At 37.2% G+C, this 15,220-nt stretch overlaps 1 protein-coding gene across 1 annotated transcript; it reads left to right on the top strand.

Moving 5' to 3' along the window:
• LOC102182856 (NKG2-A/NKG2-B type II integral membrane protein) lies at window positions 9,428–14,918 on the top strand. Its single transcript, XM_005680839.3, has 6 exons — window positions 9,428–9,651; window positions 10,038–10,136; window positions 10,627–10,680; window positions 11,208–11,359; window positions 13,708–13,808; window positions 14,131–14,918. Exons 1-6 carry the CDS (start codon window positions 9,465–9,467, stop codon window positions 14,273–14,275), a joined length of 738 nt encoding a protein of 245 aa, XP_005680896.2. The 5' UTR covers window positions 9,428–9,464; the 3' UTR covers window positions 14,276–14,918.

The raw sequence follows: 15,220 nt of genomic DNA, 5'->3' as shown, positions 1-15,220 counted from the left end.
ACCGATGCTGAAGCTGAAGCTCTAATATTTTGGCCACCTGATACGAAGACTGACTCATTTGAAAAGACCCTGATGCTAGGAAAGATTGAAGGCAGAAGAAGGGGACGACAGAGGATGAGATGGTTGGATGGCATCACCGACTCAATGGACATGAGTTTGCCAAGCCCTGGGAGATGGTGATGGACAGGGAAGCCTGGTGTGCTTCAGTCCATGGGGGTTGCAAAGAGTCAGACATAACTGAAAACCAACAGGGGAGGGCAGGGATACACTGGGAGATTAGCATTGACATCTACACATTACTATATATAAAAGAGAACTTGCTGTGTAGCACAGGGAATTCTACTCAATACTCTGTAATGACCTAAATAGAAAAAGAATCTAAAAACAGAGTAGATACAGGTATGTGTATAACTGAATCACTCTGCTGTACTTGAAACTATCACACATTATAAATCAGCTAGAATCCAATAAAAAAAATTTTAAAGAAAAAAATGTGTCTTCCTTATTCATTTGTGTGTTTCTTAAATATGTGCTTTTGCTCCTAAAACAAAACAAAACATGTCCTCCCACATATATGTTCAAGAAGTAAGGGGCTGTTTGCCTCTCAATGCCTTTTCATCACATAGTACACTTCAGAGTGCACAGTCAATATTCAGTGAAGACTGCGGAGTCAGTGATACTGCTCTATTTTTCACATGTTAAACTATGAATGTATGTGAATTACTGACCTATGAAAATATTTTAAATAAATGAATACAGAATTGATGTCAGTGAATGACATAGTCTCAACACAGAAATATTTTATAAATTTTAGGTGAGTTTGTAGATGACTAATACAAAATAAATTACCAAGAAAATTTAAAGTACTAATAAATAAAGAAAGAAAAACACATCTTCTTCCTGAAAAATATTTTATGACCTGTAAATATTGTCAGAATTTTGTTCCTCATCAGTTCAGTTCAATTCAGTTCAGTCGCTCAGTCGTGTCCAACTCTTTGAGACCCCATGAACTGCAGCACGCCAGGCCTCCCTGTCCATCACCAACTCCCAGAGTTCACCCAAACTCATGTCCATCGAGTCAGCGATGCCATCCAGCCATCTCATCCTCTGTCATCCCCTTCTCCTCCTGCCCCCAATCCCTCCCAGTTAGAGTCATTTCCAATGAGTCAACTCTTCACATGAGGTGGCCAAAGTATTGGAGTTTCAGCTTAAGCATCAGTCCTTCCAAAGAACAGCCAGGACTGATCTCCTTTAGAATGGATTGGTTGGATCTCCTTGCAGTCCAAGGGACTCTCAAGAGTCTTCTCCAACACCACAGTTCAAAAGCATCAGTTGTTTGGCACTCAGCTTTCTTCACAGTCCAGCTCTCACATCCATACATGACTATTGGAAAAATCATAGCCTGGACCTGACGGACCTTTGTTGGCAAAGTAATGTCTCTGCTTTTGAATATGCTATATAGGTTGGTCATAACTTTTCTTCCAAGGAGTAAGCGTCTTTTAATTTAATGGCTGCAATCATCATACGCAGTGATTTTGGAGTCCAAAAAAAAAAAAAAGTCTGTCACTGTTTCCGTTGTTTCCCCATCTATTTGCCATGAAGTAATGGGACCAGATGCCATGATCTTAGTTTTCTGAATGTTGAGCTTTAATCTAACTTTTTCACTCTCTTCTTTCCCTTTCATCAAGAGGCTTTTTAGGAAAAGAAATGCAAAAAAGCAAAATGGCTGTCTGGGGAGGCCTTACAAGTAGCTGTGAAAAGAAGAGAAGCAAAAAGCAAAGGAGAAAAGGAAAGATAAGCATCTGAATGCAGAGTTCCAAAGAATAGCAAGGAGAGATAAGAAAGCCTTCCTTAGTGATCAATGCAAAGAAATAGAGGAAAACAACAGAATGGGAAAGACTAGAGATCTCTTCAAGAAAATTAGAGATACCAAGGGAACATTGCATGCAAAGATGGGCTCGATAAAGGACAGAAATGGTCTGGACATAACAGAAGTAGAAGATATTAAGAAGAGGTGGCAAGAATACACAGAAGAACTGTACAAAAAAGATCTTCACGACCAAGATAATCATGATGGTGTGATCACTTACCTAGAGCCAGACATCCTGGAATGTGAAGGCAATTGGGCCTTAGAAAGCATCACTATGAACAAAGCTAGTGGAGGTGATGGAATTCCAGTTGAGCTATTTCAAATCCTGAAAGATGATGCTGTGAAAGTGCTGCACTCAATATGCCAGCAAATTTGGAAAACTCAGCAGTGGCCACAGGACTGGAAAAGGTCGATTTTCATTCCAATCCCAAAGAAAGGCAATGCCAAAGAATGCTCAAACTACCACACAATTGTACTCATCTCACATGCTAGTAAAGTAATGCTCAAAATTATCCAAGCCAAGCTTCAGCAGTACGTGAACCGTGAACTTCCATATGTTCAAGCTGGTTTTAGAAAAGGCAGAGGAACCAGAGGTCAAATTGCCAACATCTACTGGATCATCAAAAAAGCAAGAGAGTTCCAGAAAAACATCTATTTCTGCTTTATTAACTATGCCAAAGCCTTTAACTGTATGGATCACAAGAAACTGTGGAAAATTCTGAAAGAGATAGGACTACCAGACCACCTGACTTGTCTCTTGAGAAACCCGTATGCAGGTCAGGAAGCAACAGTTAGAACTAGACATGGAACAACAGACTGGATCCAAATAGGAAAAGGAGTACGTCAAGGCTGTATATTGTCACCCTACTTATTTAACTTATATGCAGAGTACATCATGAGAAACGCTGGGCTGGAAGAAGCATTAGCTGGAATCAATCACGATTGCCAGGAGAAATATCAATAACCTCAGATATGCAGATGACACCACCCTTATGGCAGAAAGTGAATAGGTTAGGATTGATTCTTGGGTTTTTAAAATGTCTTAATATTTTGCCATTTAGTTACTTTGTAAGTTGAGAAATCTGGATTTGAAAGATGATAAAATGGTGACTATACTACCATTTAATTTTCAACAAATATTCTCCGTCATACAATGCCAAATTATAGAGTAAATCTTATAATAGGTAAACTGTTATTTCATTTAGCTTTATTCACCATCAGATACTTGTACTATATTCACTAAAAGGCAAATTTATAAATACAAAATTGGATTTCTTTTGATAGAAAAATAATCATAGTACCAAGCCATTTAACTTTCAGATTACATAGAATTTGAAGATGAGGGAATTTGAACATTGGAAAATTTATTGCTAGTAAGGCAGGTAACACCAATAGCTGTGGAGAAAACCCCACAAAATTTAACATCAAAAAATGAATTGAATATGTCCCAAAACTGGAGACAAAAAGCTTATATTCTGCATAATAAATATTTTTGACCCACTTTCATTTTGATTCATTCTTGTCTTCACATGTAGAATAATATGAACATTGCTACTGCTGCTGCTAAGTCGTTTTAGTTGTGTCTGACTCTGTGCGACCCCATAGACGGCAGCCCACCGGGCTTCCCCATCCCTGGGAGTCTCCAGGCAAGAACACTGGAGTGGTAACGTGAACATTAGATATTAATTAACATGTACCCCAAAGTAAATTATTTCCTGCAACAATCCAGAACCTCCCAAATTCTACATCACTCATCCAAAGCAAGTTACCCTGTATCCCTCTTTGTTCAACAGTGTGACAGCAGAAGCATGGATTACATCCCCACACTGACTGGTAACACCTGTGTCTGTGCCTTGAGATTTCACCAATTGAAGGACAAGCTTGGTCAGAAACACAGCTAGGACGAGCTCGCTTGACTGCCCTTTCACCTCTGCTTTTAGAGTAGGAGGTCCATGTTGTTATGTATGACTGGTTTCAGAGATGTAATATCAGAAAAAGATAGCCAATGATCAAATAGCATTCAATATTCCCACACAGAAAGTTTCCACTGGTTTCAGTATTTCATTTACTTCACACCCTTCAGAGAAGAATCATAGAGAGCTAAATTGCCAAATTTTATGAAGATTTCATAGATCAAACCATTTGTGAACTTTAGCAGCCAACATAAACTTGAAAAATAAAAGCCATCTTTCAGACTTTCATGCAGGTGGGAAATAACTAAATTCAAAAACCCTAAAAATAAATTACCTGACATCATTTTTAGATAAAAATTAAAAATATCAAACTGTGAGTAAATATCAGCCTATATTTTTAAGAAACATCCTAAGGATATCCAACCTGATTGATACAGTACAATAAATATATCCAATATGGGTTAACTGATTTGAATAACAGTAGATTTCCATTTCTTTCTTGTGTTCTCTTTAAATTATCTGAAGAAACAGATATTGGCATTCAATAAAATACGACAGCTGTTGAAAATCTTAAAATGTTTAACGGTTTGAAAGTTGCCCTTTAAATGCATCAAAACCAAAATGATCTATTCCGTTAGCCATAGCAACAATTATAAAAGCATTGTTTAAAAATTATTATGTGTTTCAATATAATGAGAATGTCTGAGCCCTATTTTACCCCAGAAGTAAGTGCTAGTTAGGCAGAAACAGCAACAACAACAACAAAGGATTGCATTTTGGCTCTTGTTGTTTGTTGTTGTTGTTGTTTTCCTCTTATGAACTACGTAGATCTGTGCACCTAAAGGGTCAACAGTGCTCCAGTGCTTTATAATTTTTCTTCAAAATGTATAGCAATAACAATTGAACAGGGAGGCCTGGTGTGCTGCAGTTCACGGGGTTGCAAAGAGTCAGACATGACTGAGCGACTGAACTGAACTGAACTGAACAATTGAAACTACTTCTACGTCAGCTATACCATTTGTAGTCTTTCAAAAGCACTTTTAAATGGCTTGGGATTCCTTTTTCTCTGAATCCCTATGCAAAAGTGTTTTTCTCCTTTTAAATAAAGGTAGCACATTTTGGGGGCTTTCCTGATAGCTCAGCTGGTAAGCAGGTAAAGAATCCACCAGCAATGCGGAAAATCCCAGTTGGGTTCCTGGGTCAGAAAGATAATATGAAGAAGGGATAGTCTACCTACTGCAGCATTCTTAGCCTGGTGGTTCAGATGGTAAAGAATCTGCCTGCAATACGGGAGACCTGGGTTTGATCCCCTGGAGGGGGTCATGGCAACCCACTCCAGTATTCTTGCATGGAGAATCCTCATGTACAGAGGAGCCTGGCAGGCTATAGTCTTTATGCTTTAACCTCTTAGCCACCAGGGAAGCTTTGGGGTTGCAAAGAGTCAGAACACAATTGAGGAACTCAGCATAGCTCAATTTTTAGATCTTCTGGTGTGTGGCTCAGACAGTAAAGTGTCTGTTTACAATGCGGGAGACCTGGGTTTGAGCCCTGAGTTGGGAAGATCCCCTGGAGAAGGAAATGGCAATCCACTCCAGTACTATTGCCTGGAAAATCCCATGGACAGAGGAGCCTGGCAGGCTGCAGTCTATGGGGTCGCAAAGAGTCGGCCACGACTGGGCGGCTTCACTTCACTTCAGTGTGTCAGTTCAGATGCTCACTCGTGTCTGACTCTTTGTGTTCTCATATACTGCACGCCAGGCCTCCCTGTCCACCACCAACTTCCAGAGTTTACCCAAACTCATGTGCATTGAGTCAGTGATGCCATCCAACCATCTCATCCTCTGTCGTCCCCTTCTCCTCCCATCTTCAATCTTTCCCAGCATCAGGGTCTTTTCAAATGAGTCAGTTCTTCGCATCAGGTGGCCAAAATATTGGAGCTTCAGCTTCAGCATCAGTCCTACCAATGAATATTCAGGATTGGTTTCCTTTAGGATGGACTGATTGGATCTCCTTGCTGTCCAAGGGACTCTCAAGAGTCTTCTCCAACAGCACAGATCAAAAGCATCAGTTCTTCGGCTTTCAGCTTTCTTTATAGTCCAAATCTCACATTCCTATAGGACTCCTGGAAAAACCATACATTTGACGAGATGGACCTTTGTTGGCAAAGTAATGTCTCTGATTTTTAATATGCCGTCTAGCTTGATCATAACTTTCCTTCCAAGGACCAAGTGACTTTTAATTTCATGGCTGCAGTCACCATCTGCAGTGATTTTGGAGCCCCCCCAAAAAAGTCTGTCACTGTTTCCATTGTTTCCCCATCTGTTTACCATGAAGCAATGGGAGCAGAGGCCATAATCTTAGTTTTCTGAATGTTGAGTTTTAAGCCAACTTTTTCACTCTCCTCTTTCACTTTCATCAAGAGACTCTTTAGTTCTTCAATTTCTGCCATAAGGGTGGTGTCATCTGCATATCTGAGGTTATTGATATTCCTCCTTGCAATCTTGATTCCAGCTTGTGCTTCACCCAGCCCAGAATTTCTCATGATGTACTCTGTATTTAAGTTAAACAAGTAGGGTGACAATATACAGCCTGACATACTCCTTTCCTGATTTGGAACCAGTGTGTTTTTCCATGTCCAGTTCTAAATGCAGCTTCTTGACCTGCATATAGATTTCTCAGGAGGCAGGTCAGGTGGTCTGGTGTTCCCATCTCTTTCTGAATATTCCACAATTTGTTGTGATCCACACAGCCAAAGGCTTTGGCATAGTCAATAAAGCAGAAGTAAATGCTTTTCTGGAGATCTCTTGCTTTTTTGATAATCCAGTGAATGTTGAAAACTTGATCTCTGCTTCCTCTGCCTTTCCTAAATCTAGCTTGACCATCTGGAAGTTCTTGGTTCACATACTGTTGAAGCCTGGCTTGGAGAATTTTGAGCATTACTTTGCAAGCAAGTGAGATGAGTGCAATTGTGCAGTAGTTTGAACAGTCCTTGGCACTGCCTTTCTTTGGATTGGAATGAAAACTGACCTTTTCCAGTCCTGTGGCCACTGCTGAGTTTTCCAAATTTGCTGGCATATTGAGTGCAGCACTTTCACAGTATCATCTTTCGGGATTTGAAATAGCTCAACTGGAATTCCATCACCTCCACTAGCTTTGTTCGTAGTGATGCTTCCTAAGGCCCACTTGACTTTACACTCCAAGATTGTCTGGCTTTAGGCAAGTGATCTGGGTGCTTATCTGGGTCGTGAAGATCTTTTTTATATAGTTCTTCTGTGTATTCTTGCCACCTCTTCTTAATATCTTCTGCTTCTGTTAGGGCCATACCATTTCTGTCCTTTATTGTGCCCATCTTTGCATGAAATTTTCCCTTGGTACCTCTAATCTTCTTGAAGAGATCTCTAGTCTTTCCCATTCTGTTGTTTTCCCCTATTCTTTGCACTGGTCACTGAGGAAGGCTTTCTTATCTCTCCTTGCTATTCTTTGGAACTCTGCATTTAGATGAATATATCTTTCCTTTTCTCCTTTGCCTTTATTTTTTAAATATAAATGTATTTATTTTTATTGGAGGTTAATTACTTTACAATATTGTATTGGTTTTGACAAACATCAACATGAATCTGCCACAGGTATACATAATTGGAACCCAAAGTCTCCTATTTTCTGGAGGTGTGTGATAAGCTAAACTCTCTTCAACTAGCCTAACTGTGAGGATTTCCTGTTCAAACCTGAAGTGACACACTGATGACAAATCAATATTTTCCATTCTAGCTTCACTCTGAGGTGTCACAGGGCAGCCTGTGAAGCTCACAGACGTTGCTTATTCTTGTCTGGGTTTTAAGTTTTTAAATTTCTCCTTTTGTTACCAGCTATAGCAGGTCCCTTTTTAGAGAGTAACCTGATCTGCACACTAAAGGACGCACAACTTCCTGGCCAACAGAAGGTATGTGTCCCGCCTCTCCTGTCTCTATACTAGACCGTCTCACTTAGTGGGGACTAACAATTGTTAGAGGTGATGCAACTGAGGTATAGTAAATATACAACAAAATCAAAGTAGAACATTGTTTTTTTAAAATAATTTGGTATAAAAAATAACCATAAAAAAACAAACATTCAGTGATTTCTCCAAGTATTCCACTTATTGTCTGTAGAATGCATAGTCAAGTGAATACACACATGCATATTTGGGTGTGTATACAATATTAAGTGTAATCTATTGACCTCATGATAGGGAACAATTAGTTTTGAATTTTATAATCAGTAGATGCTAAGCTTTTTGTATAATAATACGTTTATACATATTTTACTCAACATCTATAAACATTCTTGGAAAGGAATTCATTATATAGCAAAAGGCCAAACATAATACCTTCTATATGTATTAGATTGAATAAAACAACCCTAATTTTTTAATAAAATTAAAGATGAAGTAACCTCTTAAAGGCTAATTTAAACTTAATTGTCATAATTAAAGTATTTTTAAAAAATCAAACATTGCATAAATTATATATTATACTAATTAAAGGCTGATATGAATCAGAAATAGTACCACAGAAATTATGACTAAGATAATAATTAAAACTGATAATTACTGAGAACTTATAAATTCCAGCTTGAGTGCTCAGTGTTACACACATTATATATTTATATATATTTTATATATATATTTTTATATATTATATATTTATATTAATAATATAGGTTACCAGATAGTAAATAACTTTTTGAAGGTCACATTTTATAAATTTCAGTCGTAATTAATTTCCAGATATTTCTGACTACTGCATCAATTGTATGAATTATTAAATTATGTTATCTGGATTTTTTATAAGTAATTACCATCACTTATACAGCTATAATGACCTTTACTAACTTTGACATCTATCTGATCTTTCTGGAAGTTTGAACCAACAGTGTTCTTTCATAAATGACCTATACATGTTTATCATTTTGTGGGTTCAGATATTAGCCATTAAATCAATTATCAACTACTTTTGTAAAATAAGTATTTTTTAGTATTTCCTATTATTTTATTTTTCATATTACTTTGTTATATATATTTAATGGGTCATGTAACATTTTCCAATATATGAAGCATTTCCTCAGTTTTTAATGCTTTCTTAGAACTCCTCAACCATTTGAAATAAAGACCATTTGTTATCCCTTTTCATCAATAAATGTAAGTCACCAAATAATGTAGTTTAGTGTAGGAAATTATTGTATATGTCAACATTACTCTCTCCTCATCTTTAAAAAACTGTTTTTAACCATTATTAAATTTCAAAATTATCACAAATATGGGTGAATCTCTCTTGTTAACAGAACATTTTAATTTTAACACATGCACTATGATGGTTTTAAAATATTTCCATGGAATCTGACTTAATAAGGATATTATTGTTCATGAACTTCTTTATACCTCCCTAATTTATTGCTTTTCATTGTTTTAATCAATAATATATGTGTCAAATATAGAATATCTTTTTCAAAAAAGCATTCTATCGTAAAAAAAAACTTGTTTAAAGTTCTAAGAAATTTAGAACCAGGCTTTAAGTTTGTTCAGCTGCAAAGTGAGCGCTAAGCTCTTTGCCCCGCCTGTGTCATTATACCAGGGTTCTTATCTCACATACACCACTCAACCTCAGTTCACTTAAAGCAGTCCTTGGTCTCACTCAGCTGCAGAGATGAATAACCAAGGAGTAACCTATGCAGAACTGAAGGGAGTCAAGAACTCAAAGAGGCAGAAAAGAAAATCTGAGGTTTCTAAAAGTTCCATTTCAATGACTGAGCAGGAATTAACATACGTAGAATTAAATCTTCAAAATGCTTCTCAGAATCTTCATGGGAACGACAAGAATCACCACTCCAAAGGTAAACGCTTACTAGACACACAATGGAACTGTTCTAGGATGTGCGGTGGGGGTGCAGAGGTGTGGAGAAAGAGTAGGGGATATGCTCACATGTTTTTCACTTCAAGGAACAGAACTTAAAGCTGGATATGGGATTCTGATGTGAAATCGGAGGACTACTTTTATTCTGGCATTACTATCATTTGAAATCTTTGATCAACAACTCATGTCATCTTATATTTGCTGAAAATGCAATGGTATATTCTGAGAGAAAGACTACAGTGGTCAAAATGGGTTGGGGTCCAAGTTTATATCCATAACTCTGTGTGCGTGTGGGTTCTTGTGTATGTAAACGCTAAGCAACTGTCCCCATCACTCCTTTCTCAGTTTCCTTTTCTGTCCCTGCAGGTTCACCATCACCTCCAGAGAAGTTCATTGCTGGGATCCTGGGAATCATCTGCTTTGTCTTGATGTCCACTGTGTTGACAGTGATCATTGTTACTCCCTGTAAGTACATTTTTGAAAAACTGTAAGGGAACTTATCACTTTACTGATGGTCAGTGCTGCTAAACATTTCATAATATTATAGAATGTGTCTATCATTAAAATACATGCATTTAGAATAAATGCAGTATGTTATATCTAATTTGTCAGAAATATACAACACAGGAGAATTACAGAGAGCATGTATATGCATATTCTGATTTCATAACTCAAAAGCATGCTTTAGGAGATTTAAAGATCTTAATGAGAAATCCAAATTAATTCTTGAGATTGGTTAAAGCAAATACTGTAAGACGTGGTGAAGTTTGTTCCGTTAGGTTTTTGAAATATTTTTTCCATCATGTCTTCATTACCTAATTAATTTTTCTTGCTAAATCACTTTTATTTCAGATTACTCTAATTTTAAACAATAAACTGAATTCTCAAGCTTATAAACTAAAATCATTATAATTTATTTAAAGCAATATTAACTTTTTAATGATTAATTTTGTAGCTACTGTAATACAGGAACAGAATTACTCCTCTCTCACAACAAGGCGCCAGAAAGGTACATAATGATTTTCAAAGTTCTGATATGAATACAGTTCATTTTTGTCTCTATCTTGGCTAGTGAAAATAAGAATAGACTTGGGGATAGAACATCATTTATAAAATCAGGCAATAAACATTCATAAATGAATGATTATAGGAGAGTGCTTCTCCCTATGCAATAATATGCTCACCATATCCATTGTTGGCAATTGGCTCTAATTTCCTCCTGCTATAATATGATAAGAGACAAATAATTTTGCTATTTTAAAATAGAAGTTTCATTTCTTGATTTTCAGGACATGTAAAGAGGAGATATTTCTATGTGTTTGCTTTATATGGGGACATATATTAAAGACAGACCCTCTCTATGAATGCATGAATGAGATTTGTTTTATATGTACCAGAATTGAGGTTGCATAGATATGTTATTTTATATATATGTGTGTATGCATACATATGTCTACCTCTACGCATATGTGTAAGTTAATTTTTATTTTTCAAATTCAAACTGTTTTTGAATAGTAATTCATAATCTTTCCTCAGAATATCATTGTGGTCATTGCCCAAAAGACTGGCTTACATATTCCAACAGTTGCTATTATACTAGTCTGGAAAAAAAACCATGGAATGAGAGTTTGATATCCTGTGCTGCTAAGAATTCTACTCTGCTTTATATAGATAATGAAGAGGAAATGGTAAGATATTGAATGTTTCCAACACTTTGCTGAAGGCTTGATTTAGTCAACATTTTATTTGTTAGGATTCACTTGTGCTTTTGTACATATTTGTAGCTTGTTTATTTTAAGGTCTGCTAGTATTCCATTAAACAATGGAATGTAACTTTATGATACTTTATTTACATTTTTATACCATTCATGCATGTGTATTAACTTCTGGTTCTTGCTTTTCATAGAAAACCATGCTTCTACAAATGCTATTAAATTCTAAATTACATTGTGCTAATTTTACCATACATCAAGGAAAATAAACATGATTTTGCCTATAGAATTATGTAATTGCACATCAGATCATGGAATAGAAGTTTCAACTTCCCAGCAGCCCCCAACCCCTCTGTAATACCTTATCACTTCTCCACCTCCTAATTTACTCACTGTTCTGACTTTTGATATTATAGAATCGCTTTGCTTGCTTTTGAATCATATCCATGGAATCCCATGTTCGTGCTTAGTCGTTCAATCGTGTCTGACTCTTTGCAACCTCATTAACTTCAGCCTGTCAGGCTCCTGTGTCCACGGAATTTTCCAGGCAAGAATCCTGAAGTGGGTTGCCATTTTCTACTCCAGGACATGGAATCATACAGGTCGTCCCTGTCTCATCACTGCCACATGATATTTTGCAGTTCCTCCAAATTCTTGCATTTATGTGACGTTTGTAAATTTCCACAGCTCATTGTGTGAATTCAACATTTAAGATCCATTCTTTCCAGTGCCTCTAGGTGGAGATGGAGTCTTACACCCTCAGGGATAAAGAGGCTTCCTAGCTTCAGTAGCTTTAGTCAAGACATCCCATTTGCTAGTCCCACCCCTACCCTATCACCCAACCCTAGTATCTCTCAGTGGAGGAAACAGAGGCAATTTCTCTGACTGCTCCTTGTTAGTAAGTGTCCTGAGGGATCACCTTGTAAGGCTTACCTGGTGTTGCCTACAAGATTCTCTCAACACACAGAAGGAATGGCTTACCTGTGCTACCCCCAACAGCTGGCTTAGGTATTGGGTGTTTGGGAATTAAGAGGCCAAGGTCACTTTCACCTGGTTTTGGGGAGCTACAAGATGCCCCTAATTATCATTCCCTCACCTCCCACCTTGTTCTCTCATCACGGAGAAGTGATTAGCGATTACAGAGGAGTGGGGCTGCTGGGAAGTCTCAAGCCACATCACCCTTCTATATCCACCTTTCAGAGATCTCCTTTCTCATGTCTTTCATTAGTTCCCATGTTTACAGTTGACCTTAGCAGGGAGGAGCAGAGAGAAATGAGTCTCTGACCCCTTGTCTGGTCCACTGGATTCCACCAATACAGAAACAGATGGCTTTGGGGTTTATCTAGTCAAAGAACGGTGTCAGGCTCAGAAAACCAATTCTTCAGCTCTCCTATCACTTATTTTCTCAATTTCATTTCCTTAATTTCCCTCTGAAACTGAAATTCTGAGAAACATATAATAGTAGAGAAATCCATTGATATTGTCACAATATCCAGAAAAATGAATGTCATGGAATCTATAAGCTTATTTAAAGCCTTGCTATGTTAGTTTTGATGGCACCCCACTCCAGTACACTTGCCTAGAAAATCCCATGGACAGAGGAGCCTGGAAGGCTGCAGTTCATGGGGTCGTGAGGGTTGGAAATGACTGAGCGACCTCACTTTCACTTTTCATGCATTGGAGAAGGAAATGGCAACCCACTCCAGTGTTCCTGCCTGGAGAATCCCAGGGACGGGGGAGCCTGGTGGGCTGCCATCTATGGAGTCACACGGAGTCGGACACGACTGAAGCGACTTAGCAGCAGCAGAAGCAGCAGCATGTTAGTTTGACATGAGGAAAAATGAAATTATATGAATCAGAATTTTTTTCATTGCACATATTCAATTACTCCACCTTCTTATCCCTGAGGCTTAATGTTTGATGTAGTTCACAGCTCTAAGGATCCCCAAGTTGTTATGCAAGGTGTTTTGTTTTGTATGATCTCTACATCTAATTCATGTCTTTGTAAATATTCCCTTTATTAAATGGCTGTCGAAAGAAAGCAATTTTCCTTATTAACATTAGAACACAGTGAAACTGATAAGTATAAATGCTGAGTTGATTTTGAATCAAAAGTACAGATATTTCTTAATATTTATGGCACTATTAAAACTTCAAACTTTCAACTCTTATGTTTTTTAGTGTTAGACTAGAATCTAACATGCTCAATTTGCTCAAAGAATGAAAAATGCTATGAAAGAACACATCCTTTGACTTGCATTTTAAAAATTAACAAAAACATTTCATAATGACTATTTAAGTGAAAATTCTTTATTTGGGGCTAGGAATTTCTGACGTCCCTATCAATTATATCGTGGATTCAAGTCTCTCGTGAAGGCCGCGGTCATCCTTGGATGTGGCTAAATGGTTCAACTTGCAAACTACAGTAAGTTTGTAAAAAGAATGCTATATAGAGGAGGAAAAATACCAACAAAGAAATATTTTAAAAATAATACAAATACATTTGTTTTAGTCAAATTATAGGAAGCTGAAGGAAGATGTTGAAACTTAATAAAATGTTAATACCAATGTTGAAAAATAAGCTACTCTGTAGCCCAGTTTCCAAGTAACAAGCTCTTACTGAAATTTTATTAAAGACTTCATTACCCATTTTCAAAATATCTTGTATTACAGTTACATGGAAAATGCTATTGTTTCCTGAGTTGTCTTCATAGAATATAACAGAATTATGCATTTTTCCATAACAGGATAACAGACTATTTACCTGGTGAACATAACTGTGCTGTACAATCTGAATGGGGCATAAGAGCAGAAGACTGTCAGTTTCCAAATGTATATCATTGCAAGCACAAGCTTGAGAATTTAAACATGAGTTTGGATGCTGTTGGGTAACTTGACCTCTTATGAAATGGAAATAATATTCTGATTGCATAGATTTTAAAATGAATTTTATTTTTTTTCTGATAATGAAAGTTTTTCAAAAGCAGTTGAAATATAATTGTGTGTGCTCATTCGTTCAGTTGTGTCTGACTCTTTGAGACCCCATGGACTATAGGCTGTCAGGCTTCTCTGTCCAAGGAATTCTCCAGACAAGAATACTGGAGTGGTTCTATTCCCAGATTTTTAAGGAATTTCTACACTGTTCTCCACAGTGGCTGTACCAGTTTGCATTCCCATCAACAGTGTAAGAGAGTTTCCTTTTTCTCCACACCCTCTCCAGCTACTGTTGTTTGTCGACTTTTTTATGGCGGCCATTCTGACCTGCAGAGACGATGCCTCATTGTGTTTTTAATTTGCATTTCTCTAGTAATGAGTGATGTTGTGATATGAGAAAGCTACATATCTTTCGTGTGTTTTATTAGCCCTCTGTATATCTTCTTTGGAGAAATGTCTGTTTAGTTCTTTGGCCCACTTTTTGATTGGGGTGTTCATTTTTCTGGTATTGAGCTGCATGTACTGCTTGTATATTTCGGCGCTTGATTCTTTGTCAGTTGTTTCATTTGCTGTTTTTGTCTTCCATTCTGAAGGCTGCCTTTCCACCTGGCTTATAGTTTCCTTCGCTGTGCAAAAGCTTTTAAGTTTAACTAGGTCCCATTTGTATTTTTGTTTTTATTTCCATTACTCTGCAAGGTGGGTCATAGAGAATCTCGCTGTGATTTATGTCAGAGGGTGTTATGCCTCTGTTTTCCTCTAAGAGTTGTAATACTCTCTGGTGTTACATTTAGATCTTTAATCCATTTTGAGTTTATTTTTGTTTATGGTGTTAGAAAGTGTTCTAGTTTCATTCTTTTGCATATGGTTGACTGATTTTCCCAGCACTTGAATCAGTCCTAATGA

The sequence above is a fragment of the Capra hircus genome, chromosome 5 (genome assembly GCF_001704415.2).
Source record: "Capra hircus breed San Clemente chromosome 5, ASM170441v1, whole genome shotgun sequence".
NCBI classification, from domain to species: Eukaryota; Metazoa; Chordata; class Mammalia; order Artiodactyla; family Bovidae; genus Capra; species Capra hircus.
This window is presented reverse-complemented; position numbering and strand designations above follow the sequence as displayed.